The sequence below is a fragment of the Rattus norvegicus genome, chromosome X (assembly GCF_036323735.1).
Source record: "Rattus norvegicus strain BN/NHsdMcwi chromosome X, GRCr8, whole genome shotgun sequence".
Taxonomy (NCBI): domain Eukaryota; kingdom Metazoa; phylum Chordata; class Mammalia; order Rodentia; family Muridae; genus Rattus; species Rattus norvegicus.
Window position 1 is genome coordinate 101,953,421 of NC_086039.1, and position 21,326 is coordinate 101,974,746.

Sequence of the window (21,326 nt, forward strand, 5' to 3'; positions counted from 1 at the left end):
GCAGGGCACGACCTAGTACTTAATTGCTGAGAGGTAGGCATTTGAAGAATTGTGACAGGACCCAACCCTTGTTAGAAATTAGAGATGTTTTCATGTTTTAATTTAATTTTATTTTGAGAAAGGGTCTTACAATAAAGGCCAGCCTGGCCTTCAATTTGACCTTCTGCTTCTGCTGACAAATTGATTATTTTCAATACAGTAGGAAATACTTAAAACAGTGTTTGAAAAGCTAACTTACGTAAAACACCTATGGATCTTTGACAAAGATGGCTGGATGATCTCATGGTACCATAGAGTAAAAGATAAAGAAATGCATACATATAATCCCAAATTGACAAAAAGAAACAAAATCCCCTATTTAGTGGGGTTTCTAAACTTATTATGCATTTATGTAACTCCTTCTATATATGTCTCCTTCTATATAACTATGATCCTCAAATTTACTCTAACTAGAAAAAAATACCCAACAAAGTAACTAGAGGGACAGAAGTATGTGGTCCCCCTGAGTCTTCATCTGGAAAGTTAATCCACTTTGTGTGCTAGGCTGAGGCTTTCCTTACTCCTTCAGGAAACATTTCAGTTGTTCCTGTAGGTGATAAATCTGAGGAGAGAGAAGCAGAGAAACATTATAAAAGTTCTGTGAGGTTTTTTTTTTCTGGTATTCCAAGCTTTGTTTTTTTTTTAAAAAAAATCCTTCATTACAATTTCAAAAGCATGACAAAGCTCTTTCTGTACCACTTCAAAACATGTACAAACTCTTGGAAAATATTTAAAAGGTTGAAAAATAATACCATAGGCATTTGTGTGACTTTTGAGATGTAATATAACACTCAGCTAGTTTGTTTCAAGTTCTTAAGGCTTCCCTACATCATCCACATTTATAGTTTAATCCCTCCACTTTAAACCAAACTATCCATTTAAAAAATGGACAGTTCAACAAAGGAAAAAACTGTTACTAACTAGTGTTCCTGTCTGGACTCCCAAATATTCAACTTGCGATGGTGCTGAATCCCAGCGGTCCTTTAGCTGGGTCCCCACATGTTCTACTGTTATTGGTTAACTCTTTTTTGTAAACATAAATCTAAATGTTCTTTGAACAGAATATATTATTGATATGTGGCCTCTGATATTAAAAATTCCTGGTTCATACAAAGTTGAACTTTCAATGACAATGTCCCAAATCTGAAAATAGATTAAGAAGGTAAAAGATTCTAGTTAGAGTGACCAGTCCCTAGATACAACTCATAATCATAGGATTGCAGCTCATTCACAGAATGTATTAAGAGTTTTGACTTGTAGCCGGAATTCAGAAAACTCTCCAAAACACACACACACACACACACACACACACACACACACACACACACACACACACACAAGCAAAAAAAAACACAAAAAACAAAAAACAAAAAAAACCCATAAACTGACACACAAAGAAAAGAAAACCTCTCATATTAAATAATTCCTCACTGTTTCAGATCACAAACCAGAGGGAAACAGACAGGATATTTACAATCTTAAAATGCATCACTTCATGTAATATTTATTTATATAGACCAAAAAGCAACTGTTACTTGGAATTGTAGTGTCACAGAGTTCCAAAGAACAGTCTCACCATGGATAACTCAGGCCCATTGCTGTGAGCATGATGTCTTTTAGTGTCCACAGTTATAAAGGGAAGCTTAAAACTGAACATGCCCAAAACTGACTATGTGCGCAGTAATCTGGTCTCCTCCCTTGGTCCTGCCAAGGCTGGAACCCCAGTATAGGGGAATGTCAGGGCAGGGAGGCAGGAAGGGGTGGGTGGGTGGGTCAGGGAGCACCCTCATAGAAGAAGGGGGAGTGAGGATGGGATTGGGGATTTATGGACTGGTTAACCATGAAAGGAGATAACGTTTGAAGTGTAAATTTAAAACTATCCAATAAAAAAAGGAAAAGAAGAATCTGGGCTTCTACGAAAAATATACAGAGGTCATAGTTCATGGTAAAAAGATCATTGTAGTCAGTTTGTAAGAGATTAGATAAAACAAGTGGAATAGTCTTTTCTCAAAATGAATTTATGTTAAAGTTTTTAATAAAATCTTTGTGATTATATTACCCCCTCCCCTTCCCTCTTTCCAGACCCCTCCCTCCCATGTATATCATGTAACACACATACACAGACAAACACACACACACACACACACACACACGATAAAATTTTAAAGTAAAAGCTTAAGCTAGATCTGATTCTGCTCCTTCATACTCAGCAATGAGTTTCTTAAACACACTTAAGACTAAAATCCACCTTTCCTAGTCTACCCTACATGGCACTCCACAGGTATTCAATGACTACTGAATGAACAGACTTTCAAAAAGCTTCATCTACCCTGCTTTCTCACTCAGAATATGCTGTTCTTGTGAGACACACAGCCTGAAATTAGATTAGAGGTAGGTGAGTTCTTCATAGCAAAATATTTATTTAAAAATATCCTTCTTACCTGCTCACACTTCTCTTTTTCCAGTATGTTAAGCTTCTCCAAAACATTCTGGAAATGTCTCTGAAAAAAAAAATTGTATCAGTGATGAAAAATGTACCTCAAGGGAAGAGAAGCACAAAACACAGTTTGGAACTGTTACTGGCCATTGTCTCAGGTCACCCGGTACCATTTCTCCCTTAAAATTGCTTCGATTTTAAAAATTACTCAGATAAAATAAAACAGGGATGTTTTAGTAGACATTTCTAAGAAGTTGTTTAGGTTCATGAATGAACCACACAGCAACGGCATGAGTAAAAACACAGATGGGTCTGTGAAAGGAAGACATCAGGATATCTGAGCTGGAAAGAACTTACCTTGAGGGTCAAGTTTTCCACATTCCGAAGGAGATCCTTCTGTCGCTGGGCTTTTTTATAAATTTGCTGGAGCTTTTGTTCTTTGATATGAATCAGTTTCTGAATTTCCATGACTGAAAAAGGCAGAGAAAGGATTTTTGTATGTAAGTATAACTTTAAATTATGGATCAAGTCCAAGTCCAAGGGCCTTTTAAAACTAAGCATTGTGGATAATGCATGTCCCAAGCTGTCATATTATAATACTGCCGCCCACCCTATCCAGTTCCTTCATCTTTTCGTGACTTACTTATTGAAGTGTAATCTTGTTCTTTTTCATGGAGGCTAGATTGAATAAATTTGGCTTGCAGCTCCTTTTCTAACTCTTCTTCAGAATTGTCTGTCTCCTCCTCTTTTTCTTCATTTCCATCATCTTCATCTTCATCCTCTTGATCATCCTCATCCTCATCCTCAATTTTGCTATTCTTATCTTCCACATCATTACTATTGCTGCCAGTCTCGCCCATCATCTCCCGAAGCACATCATATTCTATTGATTTTAAGCAAGGGAACATTGAACTGATCTGAAACTTTACAAGTGATCATAACCTTTTCATCAAATTCACTGGGCAACCAGTGACTTTTATAAATTATTTTCCTATGGAAAGATCATTCCCTTTGTAAAATAAGAACAAGGAATATGAGATACTAACAGTCATCCATGTATTCAATTAGCAAGATGCTAGAGAATAGGAGGGCTCATAGGAAACTGAATACCGGGGCATACAGGAGATTAGAATTCCAACCTAAAACCCTAGAAGCACAAGAAGACCAATAAAGATGAAGGACAAAGGCATCTTTTGTGACTGGATCTTTCACACAGTTAGCACTTGCCGTATTCTGAGGCTCCTCCTGTTTTCAATAAATTACCTGATGAACCAGCACCACCCATCTGTGGGGTTCCTGAAGTAGTTGAGATGCACCCTTGACTTTCTATTTCCTTAGTATCATCATCAGCAACAACTTCCCAGCCTGAGAGGATAGCAGTCAAGGAAAAAGCAGAAGGGAGAGAGAGAACACAGTAGAAAGGGAAGTGCTCTTTAACTAAAAATGCTCTTAATATCTAATTTAGGCCAAATTTGAATCATTGTAGCTGCATTCCTGGTGTGGAGAACTGCCTTATATTAAGTTACACACATAAATAAACTTCCGTGGTCTGTATTTATTGTTTCTATCTAGAAAATCAAATTTCAAAAATCTTAAGTTAGACACTTCAAAACTGGTACTCAGACACTTGAAAGACTACTCATGCTGCTTCGTGAAACACGGCTTACCTGGCATGTATATTTGAATTTGATCCCAAACATCACAAACAAAAGCGAAATCACCAACCAGAGGTGCAATGTGTCAGCACATTTACACAAGATGAAGCAGACTATAAGAAAAGTATTTGCTATAAAGGATACGGACACTGACAGCTTCAGCATCTGAGCATAGCAGTCTCTTCACTTCCTTTTCCACACTTGGAGACTGAGTGTACTGAAGCAAAGTAGAGGAAAAATGCCGGTAATGTCATCTAGCACACTGTTTTATGTAAATACCCTTTTCCTATATATTATTGAATTAAAATGATTGGGACTTATTACATGCTTATCCTATCCAAGTCCTACTTAAATAGTGCTATTCTGTTTTTTGTAGAGTGAGTTCATTTTTCACAATTAAATCACTTGAGATGTTTAATTTTATCTTTCTACAGCTCTGTGGAAAATATTTCAAGTGCTTATGTTTTATTATTTACCTTGACTCATATTATAAAAGAGCACTAATTCAATGTTAGTTACTTATAAATGATTGGTTTAAAATCTAAACTCCCAGATTTCCTTGTCCCATCTTTTGTATTAAAATGTTCCTACAAAACTAGACCCTATCTACATGTTCTCCCTGGAATACAATTTTAAGCAATTACTCTACATCGATTAACTCATCATGACACAAATATGAAACAAGGCTTTTGATTATTTCAACCAATTGTTAGTCAGTTGAATCCTGAACTCCAAGGAATAGCTTTTGAACTGAAACTAAAGGTGAGAAAGCAGTCTGTGACTCGTGGTATCATTAGCAAAACTGTTTCTCCTTTCACCTACAAGTTATTACTGAACATTAAATTATTACTCAATGAATAAAACCCAGCAAATGTATATGAGTGTATCATGTTAAAGTAAACAACGAAGATTATGACCAATGCTGTACCTCACTGAAGTTGATTTCATCCATTTGTTTGACATCTGGGAGCTATGTAGTAAAGTACAACAAAGAACAATGTTATATTTTGATTGTTCTATTTACGTCTACAACTATATTTAACTACTTTACTTAGAAGACAATAACTTTCATTCACTGACAGGTTATTAATCCAAAGTTAACACATAAATTAGAACAGTTGATCTACAAATTTAACACACTTTCTTTCAGAATTCTAACAAGGTTTCTGTTTACACATACAAGTTTATTCTAAATCCATATGGAAGTATACAGATTCTAAAGTGTTTATAACAATATTGAAGCAAAATGAAGTGGTAGCAATCAACCTTCCAATTTCAAGACTTACCACATTACAGTATCCGTGGAGAGATTGATGCATGGATCAGTGGAAAAAAATAAGGAACCCATAAACTATATCATACAATATCTAACACCAAGGAAGAGGTGGAAGAGGAGAGGGAAAGGGTAGAGGACGAAGAACGGGAAAAGGAGAATCATGATTGCAAGCATAAATATAAAATTTAAAACTTGAAAAAAAGAATGAGAAAATCTTTATTATCTAGAACAAACAAAGACTCCTTAGATTTAACAAAAAAAGCAGGATACTTAAAAACATCAATAAATTAAGTCTTGTCAAAACTAAAAGTCTTGCTGTATGGAAGAGCTTGTGAAGAGGGCTAAACCCTCAAGCTATCAACTTTTTGAAGGTATTAATAAACTATCCATATACAATTAAATACCACAATAAAATTTCTACACAGTTATCAGAACTAGTAGAATAAAATAAAATAATGACAAGATCTAGTGTAGGTAGAGGAGGTGGAGAATTTGGACCAGTCATATATTATTGGCAGGAATATAAAACAGTATTTCCTAAGATGGATGAATTGCAATGATGACCATTTGATTTGTGATATTGTTCTATAGCTTTGTAAAATGCTACAAAAGGGGGTTGGGGATTTAGCTCAGTGGTAGAGCGCTTGCCTAGCAAGCACAAGGCTCTGGGTTCGGTCCCCAGCTCTGAAAAAAAAAGAAAAGAAAAGAAAAAAAATGCTACAAAAGGGTAAACTGTGAAAAGATTACACAACAAACTTCTATTTCTATTTCTTCCAATTTCATATGAACATCTGACTATTTCATTATTTTCATTTAATTCTTAAGATGAACCCAAGGTATAGTACTCTTCCTATAGCTCACCTGAAGTAAGAATAGAGGGTTTCAATCAAAATCAATCTTCTTCTTCTTCTTTTCTCTCTCTGTCTCTGTCTCCCTGTCTCCCTGTCTCCCTCCCTCCCTCCCTTCCTCTTTCCCCGCCAAAAAAAATCTCACTATGCATCCCTGGCTACCCTGGCACTAGCAATGTAGCCCAAGATGTCTTCCAGCTAATGGCAATCCTTTTGCTTCAGGCTCCTAAATGCTGAGATTACAGGTGTAAACCAACATGCCTGACTTTAAATCTATAGAGCTGAAAACTGAAAGCATGTCAAGTTCATGATTCTTCTAAACCCCTAACAATGAGCCTGTAACCGAAAGAACTGGGTCTGTTTTTATTTACTGCTGTAGTCCCAACTGCTCATAATGCTGTGGATTTGGCATATTCTTAAATTTTTACATTTTTGAGACATGATCAAAATAGAAATAGAAACAGCCAAGGATTCCTTAAACTCATAATCCTCCTCCTTTAGCCTCCAAAGTGCTCAGATTATGGTAGGTACCACAACATATGATGGGAATTTATTGAACACACACACACACACACACACACACACACACACACATATATATATGTATATATATATGTATATATATATACATATATATATAAATGAATCCCTTTTCTCCCTCTTAATCCTCCTCTAATCCACCCTGGAGAAATGTAAGTTGTATGAGACTAACCTTTTTTGTTGTTTTCCGGAACCTTTTCTTTCTGACATTCTTAAGTGGTGGAGTAACTAAAATAAAAACATGATGAAACATACCATATAACTGAAGACTGTCCTATACCTATACGAATTCGAATTACACGAATTCGGTAAAGAACTATGCTGTGCTCCTAGAATGACTTTTTTCTTTAAAAATAAGAGGTTAATAAACCAGGTAAGAGGTTCCTGGTTCATAGTGACTTGCAATTCAAGAGATCGTGTAGTCAGCCAGAATGAGCAACGGACTGGTGACTTACTGCCGTGCTTCCAGTTATACTTTTTTTTCTCTGCCTTCCCTTCAATATGTCCAGTAACAGTAGGACCAGTAGAGATAACTGGTTCTTCAGGAGAAGAATGAGGCTCACCTTCAGGACTGCATACAAGCATCTACATTGAGCACAGACAAAGAATTTGATTATTGCCCAAATACTGGTTAGTAATAAATCATGATCATACCCCATAAATCTGGAGCACAGAAGATTCCCAGCATTTCCCAAAGCCAAGTAGTATGCAATATACATTCAGATTCTCTTTACTATATCCCTTTCCCATCCTTTCCTCCTTCCTGCTCTCCCTTCTCTCCCTCTCTCCCGTCAACATGATATATAGATTCCACTGTTACCCAGTGTTTACCATTGCAGAAGGCATAGTATGAAATGCATACATTTTAGCATTGATTAGAGAGAAAATCAAAAAAGCACCAGCAGAGATGATGAGTAAGAACCAATTTTTCTTCAGTTAGCATACTGCTTTAGTAGAAGGTGCAGAAAAAAGACCTTAGCCATTTCCTATTTTTAAATTATTGAGAGCCATTATAAATGGCCAATAGGGATCAGGAGTCTGTAAAAGCAAAGAAATGAAAAGTTAAGTAACAGATACCAAAAACCAAAGCATTTACCATGTAGTAGGAATAGTGCCAGAAAGACTTATGATTTCCACAAAAGCTACGAGAACTAAAAGATTAGGAAAATCAACCCAGTGGAGGGGAAATAGCATAATGGCAGGTAGAGCACTTGCCTTAGCATGCACAAGCACTTGCCTTAGCATGCACGAGCACTTGCCTTAGCATGCATGATCACTAAAAAGCAAAAGCAAAACAAGGTTTTGTGGATATTGGGATATCACTTAGCTGGTAGAGTGCTTATCTAGCATGCGCAAAGCCCTAAGATCCTCAGTACACCTAAGAGTGCAGAAAGGCATGCATGTAAGCCCAGCCTTTCATAGTTGAAGACAAAATGATTAGAAGTTTTGAGTCATACTCAACTACATACTGAGTGCAAGGCTAACCTGGGATATATGAGACCGTATCTCACAAAATCATACCTGAGAAATATCCGCTGTCTGATAAAATGTTTTTCTATCAACAGTTTTCAGGCTTCCAATAACACAAGGCAAATTAACCAGCTTAGCAGGCAGTGAAACATTTTCTACTTGAACAACTGCATGATGTCCATCAGCTAAAGGAAGGTAGAAAAAATATTGACATTTCAGTGAACTCTCTAATCTCCAAGAATTTGAATAATGAAGACTTATGTGAGAGGCAATTTCTTCAGTGAAACTTACTATTTCTTTAAAGGCTACAAATCAATATTCAATTAGTAACTTCTAGAAAAAATAGCTTGCTTTTTCATATTGTATTTTACTAATTAAAAAGTAAATTTCTTTCTAATGGTAGCAAAGATTAGAAAGACAGCAACTGTTTTCTTGTCATCACCAAAAGCAAATAGCATTCATTTAAATGCATTTCTTTTAAAATAAAACAGCCTTGTCTAGCCTCAATAGAAGAAGATGTACCAGGGCTGGGGATTTAGCTCAGTGGTAGAGCGCTTACCTAGGAAGCGCAAGGCCCTGGGTTCCGTCCCCAGCTCCGAAAAAAAGAACCAAAAAAAAAAAAAAAAGAAGATGTACCTAGTCCTATTGCAACTTTATATGCTAAGGTGGGCTGATATCTATGGGAGGCCCCCCTTATCTGAAATGAAATGGAGGAGGGGGTGGGGGAGGGGAGGAGGGAAAGGAGAGAAAGGGACTGAGAGGAAAGGAGGGAAAGGAAGCTGTAATATGGATGTAAAGTAAATAAATTAATTTTTTTAAAAAAGCTGTCACTTTTTTTTTTATTAACTTGAGTATTTCTTATATACATTTCAAGTGTTATTGCCTTTCCCGATTTCCGGGCAAACATCCCCCTCCCCCCTCCCCTTCCTTATGGGTGTTCCCCTCCCAACCCTCCCCCCATTGCCGCCCTCCCCCCAACAGTCTAGTTCACTGGGGTTCAGTCTTAGCAGGACCCAGGGCTTCCCCTTCCACTGGTGCTCTTACTAGGATATTCATTGCTACCTATGGAGTCAGAGTCCAGGGTCAGTCCATGTATAGTCTTTAGGTAGTGGCTTAGTCCCTGGAAGCTCTGGTTGCTTGGCATTGTTGTACATATGGGGTCTCGAGACCCTTCAAGCTCTTCCAGTTAAAAGCTGTCACTTTTAACATTGGATTTGTATGTTGTCTAAAGTTGGAAAGATAACATACTCTATTCTTTTTCAGAACTCCTATGTCTGGCACATAGCAATCTGTAGCAAATTGTTTAATATGTTGTGAATTAATATTAAATACTTACGAGAAAAGCCAATTTTTAGTTTATCCTTTGTGGCAGCATTTCTAGAATGTATAATTTTCCTGACAGCATAAGCTTGTTCCTAAAAGGGAGGAAAATTAAAAATCAGAAAGATTGTCTAAGTGAAAGCTAATGGAATAAACATTTCAAGGCAAGTCTTCCCTTTAAATGAACCTTACATTTCCCAAAAATTAATTATGCTATGTACCATGAAAGACCATGCATTGTATAAGTCAAGCTAGATACAGTCTATGCAATTTTGACATTATCTTTTAGAACTACAGTTGGTGCTTTCTCCCAGCCTTTCAGTTCTACTTCTTACTGCTATCCTTCCACTGGAAAGGCTGGGCTATGGTTTACTAGCTATATTAATTAACTGTACTTGAATAATAACTTCCTGCACATCTCTATCATAGCTTCATAAATGAAATAATATTTGAGCATGGTTATCAATGGGGAAAGACTCAAGCTAATGTTGAAATGAGTTTGATAACCTTGCTTGGTGAGGAATTTGCAGGTATATAGTGGTAATCCCTCCAAGCACCTCTCTTTTGAGAGGACAGAAAACGTTTTAGAACAATCTTACCTTGGCTGTCCGGAACACCGGCTGTTAATGTTTATAGTGAGTGAGTGGATGATCCGTAATTGTCATAGTTGTTTTGCCAGAGAATTAACCCACATGACTGATAGTATATACAGGAAGAAAGAAAGATTGTGAGAAGAATATGCACTCTAATAAGACTGCTTAATGAATATGATTTATGGAAGGAAATGTTCTGATCTTTTATAGCCTGAAACACAAATGTTATCTACGCAGCCTAAAACACCAATGTTATCTACGCAGAACTACACTTTTGCACTGAAGATATGTATTCTGAGGTATAAAAGTTACTTACCGGTGGCAGACGCAATATGAACTGTTCCTCAATTTCATGAGACTCCTCATGCCTTAAACTCATAGCTTGTTTTTGAGTTCATAAAAAAAAAAAAAGAAGGTCATTAAAAACTCTTGCTCACTGTGCTGACCATCTCTGTTAGTATTGGTTATGCTATATAAAAACTTATCCATGATTCTCACTAAAAATGTGCATATAGTTAAGTAATATTTTATTTGGCATCTGACTTCTAAAAGTCATTTCCAAAGTCAATCCAAATTACGCACGATATTATTTGATGAATAACTAAGCTATTGTGAAATGACTGTCAAATAAAATAGTAAATTTCAACAAACTAAATGGCCTCTGAACCTATATGTAGATACACTGATTTGAAGTAAAAAAAGATTTAATTTTCAATATTTAAGTCATCCAAATAGACTAACAGTGGTAATTAAACAGAGACCATGGGATAGCAAGAAGCTTTTGTATGTTTCAACTGCAATTGCTCAGCACTCCCTGGAGAGAACGGAGAGAACGTTAAGAGTCCCATGCTTACATATCCAGACCATATACACTAGCTTCTTGGAATAAATTCCTTGAGTGGTATGCATAGAACCTAAAGTATTACTTCATTTATTCATTACTACCATTTACTGCAAAGAAAAAAGATCACAAAATTAGATCTGTAGGAAAGTTAGGAAGGATCTGAGTTGAGGAAGGTGTATGAATATGATCAAAATACATTATGCAGAATGTCAATTAATAAAAATATTTTAAAAATTAATCCCTTAGTATAATTTTAAAAGTTGTTATAAAGTACAAAGAGTGCAAGAATTTATAAAAAGACCCAGGAAGGGGCTAGAGAATACATTATTTTTGATACTTATTTGTTTTACTACTTTTAAATATACACCCATGTATATAAATAATGAATAATAAACATAAGAGTGTATGACTCCCTAAGACTCCAGCCTCAAAGCCTCTAAGCCATGCGAGCATTCTCTAAGCTGTGCGCGCGCGCGCGCGCGTGTGTGTGTGTGTGTGTGTGTGTGTGTGTGTGCCTGCGTGCGTACGTGCCTGCGTGCGTGCGTGCTTGCAGGCCTGTGCCTGCTGGTATGCGTGCACAGACAGCTCAAGAGCTCCCCTACTGATACATATCTGAAAATGTCAATGAAACCCCTTTGCACAATTAATACATACTTGGGCAAAATTTGAAAGTAAAAAGTAAATGAAATAACCTTGGGGCTGGATATACCACTTAACGAGAGAAAACAGAAAAAACTTAAGACCAGGGATACACACACAGAATTTAAGGAGAAAGCTGCTAAGCAAGATTTCACAGATCAGTCTTATTTTTTAGGCTCCTCAGCAGAACTAAGATTAGGGCATTTCGTTCATTTTAACGCCTTTTTGGCGACTCCTCTTTTACAGAATAAAACTTTAGGGAACTCAAAAGGTTTTAAAGTATACTATCTCCTTGTTAATAGTCCCAGTAAAAAGGTTTAAAGGGAGAGAAAGGGAAAAACCTCTCTGAGAAGTTTTAATAGTTTTTAAAAATCGAAAAGATGCCAGCAGCAAACCACTGAACTGAGAATAGGACCCCCGTTGAAGGAATCAGAGAAAGAACTGGAAGAGCTTGAAGGGGCTCGAGACCCCATATGAACAACAATGCCAAGCAACCAGAGCTTCCAGGGACTAAGCCACTACCCAAAGACTATATACATGGACTGACCCTGGGCTCCATCCTCATAGGTAGCAATGAATAGCCTAGTAAGAGCACCAGTGGAAGGGGAAGCCCTGGGTCCTGCTAAGACTGAACCCCCAGTGAACTAGATTGTTGGGGGGAGGGCGGCAAGGGGGGGAGGATGGGGAGGGGAACACCCATAAGGAAGGGGAGGGGGGAGGGGGATGTTTGCCCGGAAACCGGGAAAGGGAATAACACTCGAAATGTAAATAAGAAATACTCAAAAAAAAAAAAAAAAAAGATCTGACTAAACACGAACTTTACCAAGGCAGAAAAAAAATCGAAAAGAACTATCTATTTTAAAAAATGAACCTATTTTCCTCCAAGAAATATTCATTTTTCTTAATTTGTTTTTGAAAATTCCACGAGGCACTCTCGGAAGCCTAATTAAATGAACCGAACCGCTGCCCACAGCTCACATCTGGCTTATCTCCCTTCGGCGGGACAATTGGAAAGGTGTAGCCAGAGAGCCCAAAAGCCCTTGCTCCAGACAACCAAACTTGGTCCCGCATTTTAATTTTAAAGCGCAGAACCTTGTCCTGCCCTTTGGAGAGTGTTTTTTTTTCCCCCTGGGGAAACCCAACGGAAAAAGTTCCGCTCCTCCCGCTTTTGCGCATTTGTGCTGAAAAAATATCCCTGCAAAGCCACGGGAGCCTTCACACCTCGAGGTCCATGAACCCGGGCGAGGCAAGATGCTGAGGAGCCACCTTCCCACCTTCCCGGAGCCTGGTGGTCCTCCGGCTCACCTGCCGCTGCTGGCCGGGACTTTTTCTTGGACATCCCTGCTGGCTGAGGTCCTAACTCAGGGAGCTTGGAATCTCTGAGAGGTCGGAGCGTGGAAGAGAACTCCGCTTTACAAGTAGCGAGCGCCCAGGCCCCGCCCCTCGCCCCGCCTCCCCCACGAGGCCGCCAGTCAATCAGAGGGCTGGGGCCTCGAGGCCTCCAGGCCATGTGTAGCCTCTAGGCAGTGAGCTGGCAAGCCTGTTCCTGCCGGCCTGCGCCTGCGTGCGCAGCCAGTGCACGGGCTCCCGTTGCTGCAACCAGGCTGGGACGGGCGGACAGGTCACGGGGCGTCCTCAAACCCCAGCCACTAACTCATAGGTGGGGGCAGGGAGCAGAGCGGGGCGGGACCTGAGTCCACCCGAAGGACCTGGGACACACGCACGCACGCACGCACGCACACACGCGCACACACACACACACACACACACACACACACACACACACACACACGATGGCACAGCACATGCTCAACCCTCTAGTCTGTCACTTGGCGAGGAAGTTAAAACATTACAGGCCCCAATCCCCAAACTGACTAGCCATTGCGGAAGCCTCCTCAGAGAGGCCCACATAGGCCAGGCTGAAGCCTGCACCTCCCGTACAGCAGCTGCGCCTGAGGACCTTTTGACCTCTCGGGGATCACGGGTTCCTCCTGTGGGGCGCCAACGTGCCACCCTGCCAAGGCCCTTTGCTGCCACAGGTGGTCTACTCATTCGTCCTCTACCCCTCCCCCCACTTCCCCTCCCCGTGCTCACCACATTCCTGCCCCTTCATCCCCACGCCCCTGGTCGCCCCGCCCATCTCCAAACTGACTAGCCATTCCAGAAGCTTCCTTAGAGAGGCCCACACAGGCCAGGCTGAAGCCTGCACCTCCCCTACAGCAGCTGCGTCTGAGGACCTTTTCACCTCTCGGGGATGACGGGTTCCTCCTGTGGGGCGCCAACGTGCCACCCTGCCAAGGCCCCAAACTAACACCAGCGGTGCTGTGGGGGTCCCCCAGGCCCCAAACTGCCACAAGCAGTCAACTCATCCGTCCCCACGCCCCCCGGCTCCCGCCCCCCCACTACCAATTTCTCTCCCCGTGCTCACCGCGTCCCTGCCCCTTCATCCCCACGCCCCTGGCCGCCCCCCCTCCCAGGCCCCAAACTGACTAACCAATGCGGAAGCCTCCTCAGCAAGGCCCACATAGGCCAGGCTGAAGCCCCTATGGCGGCTGGGCCTCCTCTCGGGGCTCACGGGTCCCTCCGTTTGTGGGGCGCCACCGTGCCACCCTGCCAAGGCCCCAAACTGCCACCAGCGGTGCTGAGGGGGTGTCATCATCCCCGTCATCTCACCCATTTGTCCCGGCTGTCTCCCTGCCCCTCGCCGCTACCCCGGGCCCAAGATCAGGTCCAGCCGGATCAGCCATTTCTTTCTGTCAGCAAGGCCAGGCTGCGGCTTCTACCGTGTCCCCATGGGTGTCACACCTCAGAGGACCTTTTGACACCCCCAAGTTCCCCTTTGTAGAAGGCTAACATTCAAAGCCACTCACCTCGCATAGCCTTCTGAAGAGCTCTGCCACGGGCTGTACTCGGGCGGGTCCCATGAGGCTCGGCCCTACTAGGAACAGGAATCACTAGGCCTCGAGCACCTCCAGTGTCAGATGTGTCGCAAGCACTTTCAGCGCCAAGGCTGATAGGAACTTGGGGCTCTTTGGGGCCCGTTTCTTCAGATGTTGGAGCATGTGTTGAGGGGGCTTCAGAAATATCGGGGGCCCCCGCCTCAGCGAGAGCTGCCTTGGGGAGAGCTGCCTCAGCGAGAGCTCCCTCAGCCGGAGCTCTTTCAGTCGGAGCACCCTCAACGGGTGCTTCCTCACCGCGCTCCATGCCCCACAGTAACTGGGGAGAGTCTGGTGGGGGACTAAAATGGCGTCGAGTTTTGTCACGTGGTACTAGAGTTTTCCAGAATGTTCAAGAATTATGCAACAATATATTTCCCTTAAAGAGACAGTGACACCAATAAGACATTTTGTTGCCTAACATTTTATAATCTCTACTGCTTAAACACCTAATTAAGGCTTATTTTTAAAGTGTTTTTTTTTTGTTTTGACAAACTCCTGAAATCATTTCCTCTAGATATATACTTGGTTTTTATATTCAATGACGCTACATTATCAGATCTTTAAAAGTTCAAAAGAGGGGTTGGGGATTTAGCTCAGTGGTAGAGCGCTTGCCTAGCAAGCACAAGGCCCTGGGTTCGGTCCCCAGCTCCGAAAAAAAGAAAAAAAAAAGTTCACAAGAAAGTTTTGGCGTGTTTTGGAATCCATCAATATAGATTATGATGTCTGCTAGAACTCTCAAATCTAACTTGCAACCTAAAATACTGAACCTGGGGCTGGAGAGATGGCTTATCAATTAAGAGCAAAGATTGGTTTTGCAAAGAACCACACTTCAGAGCCCACATGAGGTTGTGCACAATCTGATACTTCAACTCCATTGTGTAATCTGATACCTCTGGCCTCTAGAGCACCTGCATTCATGTGCACACAGACACACATAATAAACAATTATAAATTGTCTTAAAATTAAAGTACTGACCTGATTGCAATGTGTCAACCCTTCTCTTTACTTTCCTTATTCCTATTTATGTACACTAAATTACACTGAAAACTGCTCAGAACTTTTAAAAAAAATAGCTATAAATATTAGATAAATAGTGCTCTAGCAAAAATATCTGATGAAATAGTTTTTGGATAGAAGAGGGGAGTGTTGTAGCGGCTTCTTTAGAAGTGTAATACTCCGAAAAGCATTGCTTGAGAATTTATTTTGGTACCATAGTAATTGTCCCTAATGTAATGGGTTGCAGTATAACAGTTTGAATGTGCATTTCTCTACACAGATCATACTCTGCCTCTCTAGTATCCTCACCAGTCTCACCTTTCCTGTTTCCCCCCTTTACTTTTTTCAGAGCAGAATGTGTTTTATTGACTTTTTTAAAAAATAAATTTTAGAATAGTGTATTGACATTTCCATAAGTGTGTGTGTCACGATGCATTGTTTCCACTTGCTCACTTCCGCTCAGACTTCCCCCACACCCCACATTGGCTCCCTTCTTTTGCCCATATAGTCCCTCCCTCCACAACGTCATCTATCCCATTACTCTTTGTTCTCCTCTTAAGATCTCTTCTTCCCTTCCTATGATCCCCTTTCCACTTTAATGACTCCAATGCATGTCTAAACACAAAATACATGTATGCAATTTTCCTTTTTGACTTATTTATTTTATGTGTATATGAGTGTTTTGCTTGCATGTGTGCATACCACCTGTATGTCTGGCGCCTAGCTCATTACCTAGAACTGAAGTTCCAGACAGTTGTTAGTCACCATGTGAGTTCTGGAAACTGAACTGACGTCCTCTGAAAGTGCTCTTAACTGCTGAGCCATCTTTCCAGCCCTTGTATATATAAATTTGAATCTATGTTCTGCATATAAAAGAAAGTGTGATATTTGTCTGAGTATGGATGATTTCACGTAATGATCTCCAGTCACATTCATTTTCCTGTAAATGTCATGACTTCATTTTGTTATCCCATGATCTCATTTTTATTAAAATATGTTTCATTTTATAATGACTGAATACGATTCCATTTCACGTATGTGTACCACATTTTTATCCATTTATCTCTTGGTGGGCATCAGGTTGATACCTTTTCCTGGCTGTTTTGAATAATGCGACAATAACCATGGATGTGCAAGGATCTCTCTGCTCTGGTGACTTTAGTCTTTCAGGTATAGAAGACTATAGTCAAATGATATGGCATTTCTGTTTTTAGTGTTTTGAGATACATTCTAGCTGTAGTGAATCAAAGGGTTTCTCTGCAACCTTTGTTTCTTTGATAGCAGTCATTTGGAATGAGGTGAGCAATCTTAATTTGTGTTTTCCTGATGGCTAAGATCATGGAACACTTTTTCAAATGCTGATTGGCTGTATTTCTTCCTTGGAAAATTACCTATTCAGTGCATTGGTCCTTACTGATTAGATGTTTTTGGTTTTGGCATTTAATTTTTTTTTCAGATCCATATAGATCCTAGATACTGGGGTGTTTGGGGTTTTTCTTTAATTTTACATTTCTGCAATGGTGTTCATAGGGTCAAGTGAGAACTGGTGTGAACTGGCGGTCTTACTCCATTGTGTGGGATCTGGGATCAAATCCAGGTAACTAGACTTGGCAGCAAACACTTATACCTGTGGAGCCATCTTGCTAGCTCTACCCTAGATATTTTTAAATAACTCCTATCTCATTTTTGCAGTGCTGGGGAGTGAACCAGAGCCTTGTACATGCCAGGCAAGTGCCACTGAGCTACTACCCCAGCCCTCCCCTTTTCCTTCCACATCTCTTTTCTCCCCTAAACTCCACATGTGCAAATAAACACACGATACTTGCCTATCAGGCTAAGTTATCTTGTGCAACATGATGTCTCCGTTTCTGTACATCTTTTTTTTTATGTGAAAGACATAATTTTGTTCTTTTAAAAATGAACAAAAAGAATAATAAAATTCCATATTGTATTATACATTCTTTATGCATCCATCTGTTTATGGGCTGATTCTAACACTTGGATATTATGAATAGCCAAAACATGAACATACAGGCAAATCTATACTAAAGTAACCTGAATTTAGGAGGTGTTTACTCTGAACTATATAAGTGACTCATATGATAGCTATATTTTGAATTTTTGATGAATCTACATACTAAATTCTATGTTATGGGCTATACTAATTTACATATCCACCAGCCATATATAAGGGTTTGGGTTCATTTCCCCCTACATCCTTTCTAACATCTGCTGTTTCTGTGAGAGAGAGAGAGTGTGTGTGTGTGTGTGTGTGTGTGTGTGTGAGAGAGAGAGAGAGAGAGAGAGAGAGAGAGAGAGGTGTGTTTTCTCATTTTTGAGCCATAATTTCAATAACCGTATAACTCACACAGATTTCAGACTTGCTATGAAGCCGACTGGCTTTGAATTCAGTCCTCCTACCTCTGCTCAGCAGAACCGAGTCTTTTTGTTTGTTTTTTCCAGACAGAGTTTCTCTGTGTGACCCTGACTGTCCTGGAACTGTCTCTGTCAGAGAGCAGGCTGGCCTCAAACTCAGACTGATTCACCAGCCTCTGCCTCCTGGGCACTGGCATTAAAGGTGTGCATCACCACTGCCTGGCTTGAAGCTGAGTTTTTATTTTGCACTTTCTTGTTATTGCAGTGCAGGGGAATTGAACCTACGTCATCATACATGCAACTCCTTGTCTGGACTGCTTTTTACTTTCTACTTTGTGACATGGTCTCACCAAGTTGCTCAGCTGATAGTGAACTCACTCTGTAGTTGGGAAAGCTTTGAACTTACAATCTTATTGACAGCCTCCTGGGTAGGCCAGTTTGTGTTTTCTTTTGTTGATAGACACTCTCACTGAAGTAAAATAGTATCTCAATGTAGTTTTGATTTGCATTTAAAGATGATGTGCTGTTTCCATGTATTTATTGTGTTCATTTTTAAAGTATCTGTTCAGTTCCTTTGCTGTTTATCGGTTTGTGTTTTTGTGGTGATGGTGCTGTTCTATTGGTATTTAATGTCTTGAGAATATGTCTATACTTAGTCTGGATAATGGCTGACAAACTTTTCTCCCATTTAAGGCTATTAATTCACTCTACTAATTCTTCTGAGGTTTTTATTTTTATGATTGTCATTTGTCAACTCAACATTATTTCCTTAGCTATTTGAGTCCTGTTCACGAAGTCCTTCCTATGTCTATATTACAAAGCTCCCATTTTCCTCTAATACTTTGAAACTTTCAGGATTGTGTGTGTGTGTGTGTGTGTGTGTGTGTGTGTGTGTGTGTGTGTAAATACATGTGTGCCTGGCACCAGTGGAGGTCAAAATAGGGTGCGGGATCCCTTCAAACTGGAGTTACAGATGTTTGTGAGCCACCATCTGGGTACTAGGATTTGAACCTGGGCCCTCTAGAAGAGCAGTCAGTGCTCTTAACCACAGACCCATCTCGCCAGGCCCCAGTCTGCATCTCTTAATTTTAACTAGGGACTTTTTACATTGATTTAATGAAATGTTATAACGTAATTCCCCTTCATCCTAGTGATTTATTTGCTTGGCTGAGTTAATAAAGTTTGATTCTCTCTCTACTTGTCTTTTGTTTGCTCTTCTAGTGAGAGGTATTCTTCTTTCTCAGGTGCGTGTGCATCTGTGTACATTTCCCTCCCATTCCCTGTGTGGTGTTGCTTCCAGTTAATCCTGCAGTGCTAGGTTAGCCTAGCCGTCATGCGCCATTTTGTGCTCATCGGGGAAAAGTCCCTATTTCTCAGTCCATTTTAAAGGGTCACTTTCCTGGTTATAATATTATGGATTGGCATTTATTTTCTGTCAGAGATTGAGATACTGCTTTACTGGCCTTGTATCGAGAAGTCTGCTGTAATAATTCCTTTGTAAGGTGATTGCCATTTTTCTCTTGCAGCATTTAGTAGTCTATTTTTTTTCCAACCGTTTCAACATCTTCAGCTATCATGTGAGGCAGAAAGGGTCTCTTCTAGTCATGCTATTTGGGGGCTCTAAATTCCTGCTATACTTTCTTGTCCTGGGTCTGGGGAATTTTCTTCTATGATTTTAGTGAATCGCTTTTCTATGCCTTTAGTCTGTACCCTGGCACCCTCTTGTACACCATGCATTCATATGTCTGATCTCTTGTATGCCAGGGGTTGGATGTTGGGACAATGAATTGTTTCTCTTTAGTTTTATGCTTTTTGTATGGCATATTTCTAGGGATTGCAACATTTCCTCCAGATTGTAACATTTGGTCCCAAAGATAAAGAGGCTCACATACCTTACCTCAACAGGAAAACAGAAGGCTCATGTACCTTACCTCAGTGGGAAAACAGTAGATAAACCAAAGGTCACAAGTCTAGGTGAACAAAAGCTTGGAAGATTCTTGAGGAATCTTACCAACAATAGAAAAGGAATAAACAGTTACTAGAGATGAAGACTCTGAGCCACCAAACCGCAAAAAGGAAAATGAGATGTTTAGATTGTAGAGGAGGTTTGCACATTTCCCCAAGTGGCTATCTATGTCTGGGTGGGCTTTTCAGTGATGCAGCTGCTTCTGAATCATCCCTGATCCTCACCTATACTCCTGGCATGCACCACACACACACACACACACACACACACACACACACACACACACACACACACACACACATCTACTCAGCCCAGAAAGGGAGACACGCGCGCGCGCAAAAACGGAATAAATATCTGTTAAGGATAGTTACTACCTCACTATTAACCTTAAAACCTACTCAACCCAGAAAGGGAGCCCACCCACCACAGACAAAAATTAGGATTGTACAAATGTTCAGTTTGGTGAATCATGAGTGTGTGTGTGTGTGTGTGTGTGTGTGTGTGTGTGTGTGTGTGTGTGTGTGTGTTGTCTCTTTGAGAAAAGCCTGTCACAGAACATATAAATCAAATAACTCTGCTGTCTTCACTCGCTGGTATATTTTTCTCCTGCCTGGCCTGGCTTAATGGTAGTGATAAATATTAAGATTTTTACTTGATATATTATGATTTTATTTCTTACATCCCCTACATTTTCTGCGTCTATCTTTACTGAATGACTATCTCTCATCCAAATCTTCAACTGATATCTTCCCTTCATCCCCCTATTTATATGAATTCGGTGTGAAGTCACTGATCATTTTTTCAAAATTTTTATTTATTTTATGTATAAGAAAATTTTGCCTGAACCTATAAAAATGCACCACACACATGCAGGGCCCCTGGAGGCTAGAAGAAGGCATTAGATCCTGTAGAACTGAAGTTACAGATGATTATGAGGCTCCTGTTGAGTGTTGGAAAACAAACCGCCGTCTTCAGTAAGAGCAGCAAGTGCCTCTAACCAAATAATGAGACAGCTGTCTAGCCCCACACTCGTCATTCCGAAACCAGACTTTTCAGCTCTTTGTCTGAATCTCAACTATTTCCCTATCTTTGGACTCATCTCTCAGAGTTATGAACTCTGAGGGATGAGTCATAGTCTCTTGCTCTTGTATTTCTCATTTATTTGCTCTAGTTTGTGCATCTGTTAGAATGAATATTTCCTTGATTTTACGTGTGGATCTCCTTAGCGGTCCGCTTTCTTTTTTGCATCCAATCCCCACTACTACTCCAAGCATAAGAAGGGCACTTTTATAATACCACCATGACCACACACACACACGCAAAAACGAAATAAATATCTGTTAAGGATAATTACGACCTCACTATTAACCTTAAAAAAGCAAGACAC

At 40.3% G+C, this 21,326-nt stretch overlaps 1 protein-coding gene across 3 annotated transcripts; it reads right to left on the reverse strand.

Annotated features, from left to right (window-relative positions):
- Window positions 1-87: 87 nt before the first annotated feature.
- Taf7l (TATA-box binding protein associated factor 7-like) lies at window positions 88-14,916 on the reverse strand. Of its 3 annotated transcripts, none has more exons than XM_039099902.2 (13): window positions 14,532-14,916; window positions 10,495-10,559; window positions 9,602-9,680; window positions 8,317-8,450; window positions 7,251-7,380; window positions 6,968-7,023; window positions 5,060-5,101; window positions 4,276-4,348; window positions 3,740-3,841; window positions 3,120-3,359; window positions 2,834-2,946; window positions 2,481-2,540; window positions 88-601 (listed from the first exon to the last, which is right to left on the reverse strand). In XM_039099902.2, the coding sequence occupies exons 1-13, from the start codon at window positions 14,863-14,865 to the stop codon at window positions 557-559; spliced, it is 1,473 nt and encodes a 490-aa protein (XP_038955830.1). In that variant the 5' UTR covers window positions 14,866-14,916; the 3' UTR covers window positions 88-556. The 3 variants fall into 3 exon arrangements, with proteins under 3 accessions (XP_038955830.1, XP_038955831.1, NP_001129349.1); XM_039099903.2 differs by lacking the exon at window positions 14,532-14,916 and adding an exon at window positions 12,967-13,701; NM_001135877.1 differs by lacking the exon at window positions 9,602-9,680 and having other exon boundaries at window positions 10,491-10,559; window positions 14,532-14,865.
- Between the last annotated feature and the right edge of the window lie 6,410 nt (window positions 14,917-21,326).